The 15,754-nt window shown below is 42.2% G+C and overlaps 1 protein-coding gene across 1 annotated transcript in view; it reads right to left on the bottom strand.

The window, feature by feature from the left end:
- The window catches only part of CIAPIN1 (cytokine induced apoptosis inhibitor 1), a 40,550-nt gene that overhangs the window by 21,415 nt on the left and 3,381 nt on the right, over nt 1-15,754 (bottom strand). Inside the window, exons 4-6 of the mRNA XM_050192372.3 lie at nt 14,455-14,522; nt 11,882-11,999; nt 8,879-9,001 (exon numbers count right to left, since the gene is read on the bottom strand). Of these exons, the coding sequence (XP_050048329.2) occupies nt 8,879-9,001; nt 11,882-11,999; nt 14,455-14,522 (309 nt within the window). The remainder of the gene's footprint in view (nt 1-8,878; nt 9,002-11,881; nt 12,000-14,454; nt 14,523-15,754) is intronic.

Here is a 15,754-nt window from a genome sequence, read left to right on the forward strand (position 1 = left end):
TTCTCCCTGTTAACTATTATAAGGTTCTGTTCATTACAGAGATCCAGCACTAGAGAACCGTTGTACTCAGTACAAGCATTCATATCTCTTACTAAAACCACCTGGCCTGATTTCCTGAACTCATTATTATCGCTTCTAATGCAATCAATCAATTCTATATTTTTATCTCTCCAATGACTACCTGTTCATAGGGAAGCTACTCCAAGCCATAAGTTTTTTTCCTTCCAATATGCCGCTAATCCATAAATGCTCCTTACATGTCTTTTTTACGTTTGGCCACTTCATACTTCGCCTAATTAGCATGCCTACGCCTCTGGCTTTCCTTGAACCAGTCATTTTGTTGCAACCCTCTCATACTAAATTCTCAATCACAAGCGGCTTCTCCGAATCTCGTAGATTCGTTTTGGTCAAGGTGTAAATGCTAAAGGCTTCATCATTCAGCTGCGTTTGAATTTCCAGGCATTTTTCCTCTTTGCAACCACCCTGAATGTTTATGTAACAAATCTTACTGTTTCTATACTTATCCTTTGTGCGTCTTTTCTTAACTCCTTGAGGCCTAATTTTGCTCCTTCCTGGTGTGCCACTACATTCAATACTTAATCTACCCTCCTGATTGCTTAAGGCTCGCCTAGAAAAGCTACTGCTTATGCCGTGAACCAATGCCCAACCAGTGTTGCTACACTATCGCTAAAATGTATCCCGTCATGCACAAAAGCACCTTCATGGCCTGCCCAGTGCACTTGTCGGTTGATGACAATGACTAAAATTAATTGCCTTAGCTAGCGTCCAATCACTCTGTTTACTACAAGCACTGCCCTTTCAATTCCATACCCCTGTCTTTCAACCTCTGGCACTGTGCACACTGCGATTTGCACTTCCTTTGATACATTCTGCAGATCAGTAACCCCTTTGGCTATTAGCTTCGCAATCCCTGTCCCCCCGTCTTTGCAGTAAACGAATCACTTCACCCATTATCATCACTAGGTGCCTTTCCTTCATTGTGTCCACATGTGTTGCTTGACTTTTGCTATTACTTCCCCAACCGGTTTCTCCAGAAGCACGCTAAAGTGGACTTCCTCACGTGCAACTACCCTATCTATTATCACCGGTTCCACTTTCTGCTTGTCTGAATCACCAACAAAGACAACTCGATGCTTTTCCTCCTCCTCACCAGCAAAAGCTGTACTTGGTATAGTGATTCCCCTCTCCCCCGTGTCTTGTCCTCACCCTTCACTTTGTTGTAGTCTTCCACGGCCGGCATGACAGTGGTTGTCTCTTCGTGACTTTCACTGACATGACTGCCACTGCTTTCTGGCATGGCAGTTTCGACCTCCTTACCTGCTCTCGCTTCAGAGCCAGTCCCATTCGTGGTGCTTGAATTGAAGCGTTCACCATTGCTTTGCGGCCCTCAGCATCTTTTCTATGTAGGCTAGCTTATCTTCTACCTCCTTGCTCTGCTCACTCTTGAGTCCCTTTTCCAGCTTCCTGACTCACTCATCTAGCTCATCCTTCTCCTGCTCTAGACGGTCTAGTCGCGACCCTAGCACACATATCCTACAGATCAAATCTGCCCCATTTGCCTCCCCTACTGTTTTAAACTGCATTTCTTCCAATGCATAGGGTCGCTTTCACTCGGAACAACTCGCACCTGGCTTCCTACTACTACTAACCATTATCTTGTACTAACAAGACGTTGTGCAAAAGTAACCCTACTTGTAGAAAAAAATTTAATTAAAGAAAATACACAATTATTTGTTACCTACCTATATCTAACCAAAAAGAATAAAATGAAAATCATGAAAAATATATAAATTGCTCGTTTAACTTTTGACAACCAAATGAACGAAAAATCTAATAAAAAACTTATTGTGCTAAGAAGACACTTCCAATGGGCATATCTGTTCCCTTCAGCATCACTCTCTCAAGTGACACGTGTACAAAGACACCACCTGGTGGTAGCTGCTAGCTGTAGGTACACTCCATGCTGAAGCTTTTGCTCCTGACACAATCTCTACTGCATGCGCTAGTGCATTTGATGCCATAATTATTGCTCGAGCTCTGTGCAGGATTTTGTTAAAGGGACACCAAAGGCAAATATTAAGTCAAGCTAAAGTGATAGATTAATGCTTAGAGAATCTGTAAGGCATCACAGAGCCTTAATAATTGAGGTAAATGCAGGAAATGAGTACAGACTCTCCCAGGACATTCAAGCATTGCCCGATGAAAAAAGCGCTCCTCAGTTAAATTCTGTCACTAGTACTCAACCACTCGTTGCAAAAAATATGCTTGTATTGTATTATAAGATGAAATAAAATGCTACTTGTCCAGTTCTATTTCATTTTTAGAAAAAAATAACTCACTGAAATTAGCCTTGACAACAACACGGGCAGTCGAAAGGTTTCGTTTTCGCTCGACTCAGTGCCGCCCACGCTTTTGCGTTTCCGTAGTTTCATTATCACATAGTGCTACGCTGGTTTTTCTGGCTCGCGAAACTCGCACAAACTGCAAGTAGCAGAGAATTCAACTTCCATGTGATGTCGCAGGATGGCCGAATGGTCTACCCCATTTGACCAAGAATCAGCTGGAGCGGCGAATGCACCGATCTGTCTCGGCTCCGTACCGCCGTTTGTCGAGCGCCATTTTACTCACGCAGCGAAGGGTCGTGATGGTGTATGCAACGTCGTCACTTCCCCGAATGGGTGGCGGGAGATATGAATTTCGAAAACGGTATTAGGACTCTTCAGATGCAAATTCCTTGTAAACTTCTCGTAAATGTTCTGAAATTTTCTTGGCCCCAAACAAGCGTTGTGAGGTTTCTAGTACGGTATTTAAACAGTGCAAGTTGACTTAATATTTGCCTTTAGTGTCCCTTTAAGTGCTTGCTGCGAAAATGCTATCCACTACAGCTGTTCTGGGAACCTGCAAATTTTTACTGCTGAATTATAAAAATATCTCAATGAACAAAATGTGCAATTTTTAACTGGTTTTCACAGCGAAGTTACTAAGGGCTACTTCCTCCAGGATCGTGTCCATGTGTTAATCCAAAACTATCATCACCACAATTGGCTCCAGCGGCGTCTTCTTCTACAGCTGGCTTGTTGGCGCCACTCGGCACTACTGCGTGAACGCACTCGTGCCACTGCTCCCACATTCGTCATCATCATTATTAATTAAGAAACACAAAGACATAACCAATTTTACAGCAAATTATAGTGAAGCTGTTAAGGGCTAGTTCCTCCAGGATCGTGTCTGTGTGTAGACACCAAACTGCCCACACGTGGGCCGATCCTGAAGATAGTGCAATGCCAGACTGACCCATGGCGGAGGTACAGTTTGCCATTAACAGGCCCATATACACAGCTTCGCTGGTCATTCATCTTCACAGAGTGCAAGGGCACTGACTTTTTTCCCCCCTTGCGAATGCAACTACGTCATAACAAGATTTCGCTGTATCATGATACCAACACCATAGGTGGAAAGTTTTAATTTTTCCAGCGGAGGGGGGGGGGGGGGGGGGAACCAGCTTTCCAAACCCTAAATATATACAGGATACAGTGTGTCCCACGTAACTTGAGCCAAAGATTAAAAATATGCAAATGCAATGTAGCTGAACAGAACCAAGGTAATGTTGTTTGCTGTCGTTTGGTGATACTCAGATTATTTTTTTCATCCCACCTAATTAGATAATTAGCTTTAATTAATTAATCAACTTCTCAAATATTGTAATTAGATGAAAAGTGTCAATGAGAAAATTGTAGAGCAAGAAAAACTGTTGATGCAGCTTTCTGTTGCTCGATACGTACTACACAAAAGTGTTTTTCCGAGCGTGAAAGAAGCTCGCGAGTACACGCAAAGTTCCTCAAGCGGTCAGTCGTATGGCAATCAAAGAAGATGGGACCGATTATAGCACTGGCGCAAATTATGAACCACACATTGAACAACCACTGGTACTGGCGCCGACTGCACTCTACCCAGTGTGGATTGGAGTCACTCCAATAGTGTGCATTATGCAAATTTACCTGGCTGTTTCTGCAAAAATTGGCTTCATCTGTGCACATGATGTTGCTCAAAAAGTCCGGTGACTCATCGGCTTTTGTGGAAACCTAATTCGAGAGATCTAGACGATTCTGAAAGTCCATATCTTCCAAGCATTCGTGCAGGTTAAGGTGGTACAGGTGAAAGGTCGAGTCATTTAGAATCCTCCAAACTGATGTCTTGAAAATTGGTACCTGGCCGGCCACGTCCCGAACAATACCATGAGAGTTTGAGGCCATAAATGCTAGAACATCCATGTGTAGGCTAAGACTCAAAGATTGAGTCCTCCGCCGCTGTTTCTGGAAGCTACCACTTTGTCTCAGGTTTTCATATTTCTGATGATAGTCGATGCGTTTGGTTTACCACCACACTTTCATGACTGATATACATTTGCGGCCTTTCCCTTGTTGCCATTTGCAGCTCCCAAGGCAAGGATCATGTTTTCCTTCCGCTCATTACAGAAAGACATGGCGACAGGGACGAAACAAGATGCACCTTTAAACCTTTGCATTGACGTTGTCAATTAGCTTTTGTGGCAATAGATTTTAAGGCAAAAAGAAAAAACCATCCGTGCAATTTATGCTAGGACAACAGCTATCACAGCTTGTTTCCAACTAACGCCAAACATGGCGTGTTACTTCAGCCGGGGCGCGGCAGCTAAGGAACTAGCTCGATCACGGTGTTTTTTAAAATTTCATTTATTTCGTTTTGGCTAACTCAGAGGGACTTTGTTCGAGGGCACTGCTTTGTGATGTGGGTGGGAGCAGAGTCACATGGTATTTTTCATATTTCGCAAGGTTTATTTATCAGTCAGAAAAAAAATAGTATACAATTAGGACATTGCTGGAAATACCCCAATTAGATATCTTGTGGCTGTGCCTACAAATGCCTCATTGACACTGATAATTAGGACAGTAATAATTAGGATAGTATGTCCTGAGTTAGATAATTAATTACAATTACCTAATTAAATATCAGTAATGAAAAAATTACTGGCAGCTACTCTATTGTACCGGAAACAATATGCACTAGGCTTTTTACGAGTGATGCAATTGCTCTTTCATTTAAATCTGTGTGCATGATAGTTAATTGGGACACCCTGTATATATTTATATATTTAAGACATCAGCGCGCAAGTGACAATGTTTCTATTCCTTACAAATGTTGTAAATTATTAGAAGAGTTTTTTTTTTTTTTTTCATTTAGAATTACTTACTGGAAAGAGAAACAATACTGAGACGCATGTCATTTCCGTGCATGTCACATGCCGTTAATAAAAGACTCTGCTGAAGGGGTTACTGAAATCTGCAGGCATTTTTCAGGGTCAAAAAAGCATGCAAAGCAATTTGAAGTGAGGTAAACATATAGCAACACATTCATTCTCTAGGCATAGGCTACCCATATCTATAGGAATTTTTAATTGGCTACCTCCTTCTCTTTCGAAAATAAACTTTGTCCTGCACGTATATTTAAATATATTGTATATGTGCATGGTTTATAGAGGAAATTTAAAACCATGTTGAAGTGATAACATACAGATGAGGTAGCCGCCGCTAGTGCTTCTAATGCGCTTGTCCTCCGATTGTCAGGATTTGTAGAAATAAAGCGAAAGTATGAATTAAAAGCCGCGCATGTCCGGGCCAACAATAATTGCAGTAAGCTAGTAGCTACAATAAAATTTTAGGTGGAAAGGTTGAGGAAAGTGAAAAGATACCTTAAATGATGTGGGTGACAAAACTCTGGTAATGACACTTTAGTTGTGCATGTGGGGGAGGGGGGGGGGGCTCAGGACCAGGAGTTCTCCCCCAGCAGTCAGCACCTATGACTAGGACTGTATCCCCAAGTTTCCTATCATGATGATAAAGTATTAGCTTATGCTCAAAGAAACACTTTTTCCAGCACCCATTTGAACAAATTTTTCATAAAAGCTTCACATGCATTTCAGCTTGTACTAAACCTGCCTTGTGCATATACAGTAAACCCTCGTTAACACGAACTCGCATATGTCGAAATATCGGTTAAGTCGAAAGTTTTCCACGCCGCACCTTCCCCACCCATAGGTGTTATGTATTCGCACCCGTTTATCTCGAAGCATTTTTCGGGCGTAATACGGATATCTCGAAAAAGTCTCTGACGCTGGAGAAAAAAGTCGCGTTAATCAAGGAAGTGGAGAAGGCGGGAAGATCGAAAACAAGCATCGCCAAAGAATTCGGCATCCCCTTGTCGACGCTTTCGACAGTTTTAAAAAATCGGCAGAAGGTCTTCAATGGCTTCGAGCAAAGTTTTTCCAGCGAGCGGAAGCGGATTCGGGCCTCGAAATTCCCAGACGTCGAAGCAGCACTCATGCTGTGGCTCCGGAATGTCAGGGCAGCCAACCTTCCCGTGACAACCCAAATGATGATGGAGAAGGCAGACGCTCTGGCGTTGCAGATGGGCCACACAGACTTCAGTTGCAGTAATGGCTGGTTTGAACGATTTAAAAAAAGAAACAACGTGGCCTCGAAGCCTATCCACGGCGAAAGCGGTACTGTTGATGAAGGGGCTGCAGACACCTGGCGCAACCACCGCCTCGCTGAGCTGCAAAAGGCTTATGCGGACAAGGACATTTTCAACCTCGACGAAGCAGCACTGTTCTATAACATGCTGCCTAGCCGCACATACACGCCGAAGGGAGAAGCGTGCTCAGGCGCTAAGCAGCGCAAAGACCGAGTGACGATACTTTTCGGAGCCAACTCCACCGGCGATGAAAAACTGCCGCTGCTTGTTATCGGTAAGTCGCTCAATCCAAGGTGCTTCCGAAATGCACGGCTCCCGAGAGATGCGACTTACCGCGCCAATAAAACGGCCTGGATGACTGCAGCGCTCTTTGAAGAGTATGTGCGTGCTCTTGACCGCAAAATGGCAAGGGACGGCCGGAAAGTGTTGTTCGTTGTGGACAACTGCCCCGGCCACGGAAAAATCAACAACTTGGAGGCAGTCACGCTGGAGTTCCTGCCTGCTAATATGACGTCCGTGCTCCAGCCGATGGACCAAGGAGTCATTGAGGTTGCTCGCAAGTTCTATCGGAAGAGTCTCCTGGGGCGCGATCGGAGATATTTTGTTCGATACGCGTTCTGTTCAGTTGCTGCAACGTCACAAAGTTGCAGTATGCAAAATTTGTGACAGCGGGGCGGAGAGAGCAGCCAATCAGGAAGCGGTGACCTCCCCGGAAGTTTACTTCCGTCGTTTGTCGTCTGCTTGCAGACAGTATACTACAAAACGAAATGTTTCTCGTCTTCCAAATGAATGAAATCGTTACCTAAAAAAACGTATTTTATCTTCTCAAGCCCAAACACGTTTTCAAATAGTAGTACGTGTCACTACTGCAATTTATAACTATTAGGTTCTTTGCGTCGTCCCTAGGTGGTGTCGCGCACAGCGAGAAGAAAAAAGAAAAAGAAAACGACGGGAGGAGTGGCGCACTTTTCAAGGGGCAGCGACAACATTGCAGTGGCTCGCTGGCACCAATGATGTTGTCGATTTATCTGTACAACCAACGAATTATTTGTTTCGAGAAACAAAAACGACGCCGGAATTCACTTTCTGCCATTTCTTCAAACGCGTTTCGCACCGCCACCCGCTCTCCTCCTTCCTCTAGAAACGCCAGCGCAACAACAAAAGTTCCCAACGGAAGCGCCATTTTCTCGAATTAAACTATGGATTGGATTCAAACGTGCTATTCCGCAGCCGAAAGAAAGCCGAAAAGGCCGCCTGTTGGATCCAATCCAATCCACCAGACGCGCCATGCGAAGCCGTATGATCGCTCCAAACTTCTCAACTCCCGTCGCGTTCGGACGAAATGCTCGGTGGGCGGATGATTGACAGGAGCGTGTCGTCATTTTGACGTCACCAAAAACGGGGCGGCGCCCCGCGGCTGGCGACGTCGGCGCGGAGTAGGCCAATCGCGCGCGCCGGTAACCGAACGAACGCGCCGAACAACCATCTCCGATCGCACCCCTGCACCGCATTTTGTGCTCATACGACAGTGGTAAGAAGTACGAAATAGATTTGCTGGGTGCAGTCCACCTGATCGCCGAAGCCTGGCGACAAGTACGTCCATTGACGATTGCCAATTGCTTCGCGCACGCAGGATTTTCGCGCGCCGAGAAATCGCTCGAGCCAGACACTGACGAGTTCAGTGATTGCGATGAACTTTGCGACGAAGTCCGCAAAGCTGCCGGCTGCGCCAGCGATGCCGAAGACGGCGAAATCGGATTTGAAGAGTACGCGCTCTACGAGTCTGACGTGCCGTTACCGGAATGTTGTCCGACGCCGACATTGTTCAAATGGCAGTGAACGACGGCGATCACGCTGACGAAGAACCACCTAGAGAAGTGCCGACAACTGCAGAAACAAGGAACTTGCTACGTTTGCTCCACAACAAAGTTGAATGCAGCGGCGGCGAGCAACGGCTCATGCGGTGCGTTCAGCAGCTCGAGGACGCTTTTCTCGCGCCGAATGCCAACGCCAAGCAGGCAAGCATCACCAAGTTCTTTCAAAAACAATAAAATTCAGTTTTTCCTGGGAATTCTGCGTTTATTGCAAAAGCTCCCCACGTGCTGTGGAGCGTTTGTTAGCAGTGCTGGTTATCACTGGCTCTTTCAGTGACCCGGTCACTGAAATTTTCGGCATTTTGCTTAACTCGAAACTCTGTTTATCTCGAAATTTTTCCCGGATTTTACAACTTCGAGTTAACGAGGGTTTACTGTAGTACCATCAATGTTTTGTTTCATGACCATTGTGAGCAAGAGTTTTATAGTTTGTTTCAAGCACGAGCTCTTGCTTATCAAAGGTGACAACTTACCTTTGAGATCGCTTGGGTCTGGTTTCTTAAAGTCTTCTTCAGTAATCAACTGGTCTGGATCAACAAGGTCTACATCACCATCAAGCATGTCTTGTGCAGACAATGACCAAATCTTGCCTACATCTGCAAATGCAAAGTGGGACACACACATCGCACATTGGTTATTTGCATGTGCCAATCCTTCACACAGCCACTTTTAAATTACTAGTGCACCCTGAAAATATCTTTTGATCATGGATGTCTACAGTGATTTATGTTAAAGAGACCCTGCAACACCTTTTATGAAAGGTATATAATGCACATGGTATTACGGGACATCTCTTCATAAATATTTTGCAACAGTTAAGTATTTGAATGAACCTTCTACAAGCGAAGCTGTTGGCAATCAAATGCTGCCAATTCTGAGTTCTCATGGCCTTTCCCTCCACTTCTGTCACTGAACTGCACACTGCAGTGCCCAAAAAGAACGATACCCACTATTATCGCACCAAGCTTGTGTACCAACATGACCTCAAGGTCAGGTGGCACGACCCTTTGTCATGCCACCTGACTATGGAGGCGATAATACTGGCACAGTGGTATCATTGCCAGCCATAAGATGGTTCTATTGCCATATCAGTGACAATTTCTTCACTTCTGATTCTGCCAGAGGCACTGCTTAGTCACGATGCCAAAAGAAATCTGGCCAATGGCTTCTGCGTCATGACAAGTGGCTGGGACATCAGGACTTTAAAAGGAACAGCAGGTGGTGGGCTCCCTGCTACATGTATGGAAATAATATTAGGCTCAAATGCTTCGGCAGCATCATCCAGGAATTAAACAGGCTTTACCAAATCCAGAGAGCATTGCAGGGCCACTAATGAGTTGCTCTAAGAACTTGAAATTAGGGGATTGCATTTAACCACTCACACATTCCACTGCTAAAGCAATCTTTTTTTCCTCAACAAAAATTCCCAAAATAGATACCCTGATAGTATTAACTACGTCACTAAAATGTACTAAATGGGAAAATGTTGCATGACTGCAACACTGTGTTTAAATGTATGTTGTAAGCGTGGTGCAAGTCAACTCAATGCAAGTGACGTGCTCAGGTAAAACCCAGTGCCACAAGTGCTCATAATAGGCTGCTGTCTGTAGCATCATTTACTGGCCCAAATGAAATTTCCACAGTAGAAACTACAATATAAACAACCTATCTGGTGATAACAGTTGTTTCTTGCATTGTTACTGGCAATGGCACACAAGCCCAATCCAAATAATGTAAAATTCACTGAAAGTTTGTGCACTGAAATTTCATGAAAATGGCCATGCCACCTGCTTCTAAAGGGCACAGACAAGGAGCAAAATATATTAGGACAGCTTGCCTCTACCTTGTCTCTCTCTCTTTCTCTCTTGGCAAAAGTATCTTGGAAATAGTGAATGCAATCAGATCTAAAGAGTAGGGTCAGTGATATGGTGCATTCCCAAAACTTAAACACTTTTTTTCTTCTTTAAAGTGAAGGCCTAATTGCATCTTTCACCATCAGGTCCATTATTTTTCAAACAACCCTATGGCCACAGTTTCAGTGTCCTTGCTATAACTTGTTATAACAAATGTTGAGCGACAGGTATAATTTAGGACAAAGGAAGCCCCAATAAAGATTGAATTAAAAGATTAAATTGTGGGGTTTAAGATCCCAAAACTGCAAAGTGGTTTATAAGGATCCCTTAATGGATGGCTCCACATTAATTTTGACCATTTGGGGTTGCTTAATATGCACCACAATCTAAGTCCACAGGCATTTTTGCATTTTGCTCTCCTCAAAATATAACTACCACAGCCAGGAATCAAACCCCTGACCTAGCGCTCAGCAGCAAAACGCCATAGTCACACCATGTTGGGCTCTCAGTAAAAATGATCAGACCATTTCCTTTTTTCCAAAACCAAACGTACAAAGGTAATTGGAAATCGAAGGAAGGCAAAAGGTGCCTAGATGAAAAGATAACTTGGCACAGGTGGGATCTGAATCCACATCTTCCACATTATGCGCACAGTGCTTTGCCAATTAGTACCTTACGAGTCATGTTTTGGTTACCAATGTTCTCGCATGCCCGTATGATGTCAGGTGTTCGCCACATCCCCAACTACGCCTACAATACGCAATCCTCTGTCACTGCAAGCTCCAAGTTGGCCTATTTAAACATTCACCCAAATGTTTCTTAATTGCCATCAGATATCATGTCTGCTCACAGCACAATGCATTCCAGGGCTTTCAAGTAGTTCAGTCAAGCAGCACCATATCTGCTACACCATCAACAATATGAAAAAGGCTTTAGATGCTTTTTAATCATTGAACAGCAAAATTATGTATAGCATGCAAAACATTCAAGATGGGCTTTTTATAACTGCTGTCTCCAAGAGCCCAACATTCTTTCAACATTCAAATGACTGTATATGAACTTAAATATAATGACATAAATACAAAATGTTTATAGCCAATATCAGCATGAAAGAGAAAAATTGTTATCCACTAGACTGTAGCACAAAGCTACAAAGAAAACTGTGAAGATTTCTCTGAGAAACCTGTATGGGTTTCCTGTGCAGCTTCATGTTAGAAACAGAAACTAAAAGCACTTTACATTTGAAACTAGCCCATGCGCAGGAACAGTACAGTACTTTTGCATGCCTTGCTGCTTTCATATCTTTACATTCAAGATCCGTGAAATAATCATTATTACACACGTATTTTTTTTTTAAAATAATGCTCATAATGTTAGCACTACATAGCTTGCAGACTGCTTTATCATTTCTACTTTGAATGTGCATTCTACATCAATCAACCAAAACTGCAATAAATCCCCCTCCCCCTTTTTTTCTATTAAGCTGTGTCAATCACAAATGTAGCACCCCCTCCCCTTATGTAAATGCCTATGGACCCTTAAGATGAAATGAATGAAATGGAAAAGGAAAGTTTATTACATTATTATAAAAAGTTAATGCAGAGGTATAATATGCTGTATTACCTGAAGAGGGATCTTGGCTTCCAATGGATGTACCAGCAAATGGGAGCTTTGAGGAAGACCCAATCTCATAATTTGGCTTTGAACAAGTTATTTCCACAGACTCTGCATTGCTTGAAAACTGCAAACATAATTAGAGAAAAATTTTATAAGGTGGAAAATACTGCAGCTGAAAGGGGGTGCGATAAAAAATGACATTAAGTCACCCATTAAACAAACCGCACCTTAATATGCCATGAGATGCCATGAAATGCTATATATATTGCATAATTACCTGTGCCCAAATGATAAGATCCTAAATCTTTCCTTAGGGGTTTGTCATACTCCAGATTGTTCAAAAACAAATTGACACAAATATTTGTGTCCGACAAAATAATTTAATGACATTGTTGCATAGGACATTCTATAATATGTCATTAGGTTTCATACGGTGCTAAAGGGAAAAAAATTAGATATTCATGAATGACAGAAACATGTAGTAAAAAGAAAAAAAAGTGATAAAGGCCACGTTCGCAATTCATTTAGATTTTTTTTTTCCTATTAGAACTGTTTTTTCTTTACAACTTTCCTATAGTAAATTGTGAATTGCTGATAAACTTCTGGTTAACATTTAGAGCAGTACTCGAGGAATCATTGCCCATAATAGGCCAAGACAAAATACATCCTGAATATTAAATAATGGTCAAACATATAGCCAACATGGCAGTGTACAACAATGCTGGAGATGTGGAGTCTGCAGCTTAGAGATCAGCTGTAAGCAAAAGCATTTGCTTTTTATAAAGTGAAAGGTAATGCTTTTTAATTTTTAAATAAAACAGACACTTACTAACACTGAAAAGAATAATTTGTCCATTGTTCTTGTTACCTTCCTTATTGCAGTAAATGTGAATTGCACTTAATGTGAACGAATTTTGTGAACTTCTTAGTATGTCATTAGCATATTTTTGTTCTTAATGATATTAAAGAAAAGCATCATTTATTACAATAGACAAGAGTCTTTAAGGTGAATGGAGGAGGAAGAGAGAAAGAGAGTGAAAGACAAGGAAGTGAGCCAGCACGTAAACCAGCTGGTCGCCCTATGTGGGGTAAGGAGGTAAAGTGAATTAAAGATCATAGAAGACATGAGCTTAAAAAAGAAGAGTAAAACTGCACATTTGTACAGCCTAGAGCACAGCAATTCTCAAAGTCTGTCACTGAAACCACATCCTCAAGAAGCAGAACAATGCATTCAACGCCTTCTGTACAGAGAATGGTCTGCACCAGTGTACAAGATGCTCTCTTCCAACAAAGGAAGATTGTCCAGACTATCTAATGTGTTTGAGAGTTCTTTTCTAGGCACACTCTCGCGAGGAAATTCACAAAGGAAATGTGCAATTGTCTCCTCGTGGCCACCATTGTTGGATGTAGGATTGAATGTCAGCGTACACCAATGTAGCTCTGGGCAAGTTGGGTCTGCATTATGAAAACCAGCATGTAACACTAAAATGAAAGATGTGAAGAGACACAGATAAGTTCTGACCTATGTCTCCACGTGACCTTTGTTTAAGTGTTACAGAATGATCGTCGTGATAATAATAAAGTATACAGTACCTATGACGTCCCTACACATCAAGCATGTCTACAACAAAGTAGTTCATGGCTCAACCATGCACATGCACACCAGATTTAGACCATAAATGTGCAAACGTGTACAATAAGGAAGGTGAAGTCTTGGATGCACAGATTAGGCTCAGCCAGGATGGGTGTTGTGAAAAAAAATATAAGGATGCATGTCATCAGCAGGCTCAAAAAAAGCATTGAAATATGCACCCTCATGCATGACAGGCTAAGAGTACCAACAAATCACATGTTACTCAAATTAAGTGGATACACCAATACACTCCACTCAATCAGTGATGCAGCCAGACATATTTTGCAAGGGAAGTGGGCACCTTGACCAGGGAGGGGAAGGAACGAGGGAGGGGGACTAGGAAGGCTGTATACTAAGCATTTTTTTAGGGGGAGGGCACGTGCCCAGTGTGCCGCCCCCTGCCTAGGCCACCGAGCTAACATGCCCGACACCATACTGATCAAACAAAAACTCTGCTTCGACAAAACTGGTTCTGTGTGATTATGCTGCTTCAACTTCAATAATGTGTTTAATAAAAGGAAAACAATGCTACCTGTAGCTTAGCTGGATGTACCCATATAAATTATACAAGCATACAAGACATTGAAAGCAACATGTGTTTTGCACTCATATCTTAGTTTTCTCCAACAATTTCACATTCGGACATTGACTGCATGAGTCCTGCGAAGAAAAAAGACAGCATGGAGTGACTGACACCACCAGAAGATATCAATAGCTGCACCACATTCCCTTATGTACTGTCAAATGCAGCAAAAAAAAAATTTTTAAGCAAACCTGGCCAGCAATAGCATTATACAACATATCGATCTGAAGAGACTGTTTCCCTTTTAAAGCAAGATTTGAGAGCAAACAGCCTAACAGTTTACACAAGTTATTTTTAAAGTATGTCCAATATCATGCATCTACAAAGTATATCTATCCATACAACTACTCAAATATACCGTACCTGGGAGATGTCAATGAAGCCTGACAACTTCAAGTTGTAAACAATATTGCCAGGATCCAGACCTGCTCCTGCAAGCAATCAATTAAAATGCTTAAATCTCCAAATGAAAGCTTTGGAAAGGAATGTCCTTTGGCTGCACTTTTGTAGTGCAGACAACACTACTACAGCTATACATTTATCAACATGTCAATAGTAAGCTGCAGAAAACATTTTTAATGTGTATAGGTTGCATAGGTTGGAGTGTAAAGAGCACTGCCAAACGAGGTTGGCAGTAAATTAACATAAAGGAACTTACAACTGTTCTGAATGTGTTTTGCGAGTGTGGTGCTGATGTTCAACTGTTTGGGTTCCATGTCCCAAAAATTGTAGAGTTGATGGAAATATGTAGCAATGTTGAACTCAAGCATGACCTTATCTCTCAGGCAAGGAATTATATCTTAAATCAGCACAGAATGTTGCACAAAATGACACAAGGTGACATTCTGTGGGGAAACGCAACAATTATGCATACAGTTCACATAAATGTACATCTCCCGTTTGTTAGGTGCAGTTTTTGTAGATAACAACAATAAAAAAAGTTACTTTGCTGCCATTGTGGCTTTTGAATGTTTTTGTAATTCATGAATGGTTTTTGTCGAAATAACATTCCTTCCAAACAGGCAAATGGAAAACTGCTGTCATATAACACAGCAAGATTCATGAATGCCATCTTACTCATTATGTGTCAGCATAACATTTAGTCTTTAAATCCTGTATGGAAATTACTTGCCATGCATATCAAAAACGAAGCACATATGAAAAATAATTTGCTCCAATTTTTTTGCAGGTATATTTATATGCAGTTCTTTGTTCCTAGCTGGAAAGAACTTCCCCTTCAAGTGCTTATGATGCTGATGACTTCGTGCATGAATTTGAGTGCCACTATTTAGGATGTTATTGCATTGCTGTGTGTTATACTTATCCTGCATATATTCAAATGTTTAATTGGCTGTGTACCCTGGTTGGACTGCAGGATGGTTTGCATGTGCAAAAAAAAACAAACAAACAAACAAATTATTCTGGACACCAAGTGCTTTCAGCAGAAAGAACAGCAGGTGGCTTCTTCTGCCTGCGTTTTTGCGAGAGCAGTGCTCTTTTCTACAAAAATATGAACTTCTATATACTTTATGTGCATAACCATGGCTACACCCGACGACAACTTTCTGTGGCAGCACAGTTAAAGCTACACGCATGTGCGGAGCTTTTCCTTTTGTGTTACTATGCCAAATAGTGCCGGCATTTTTTCTGGTGGCTTACAGGA

Source organism: Dermacentor andersoni, chromosome 1 (genome assembly GCF_023375885.2).
Source record: "Dermacentor andersoni chromosome 1, qqDerAnde1_hic_scaffold, whole genome shotgun sequence".
In the NCBI taxonomy this organism is placed as follows: Eukaryota; Metazoa; Arthropoda; class Arachnida; order Ixodida; family Ixodidae; genus Dermacentor; species Dermacentor andersoni.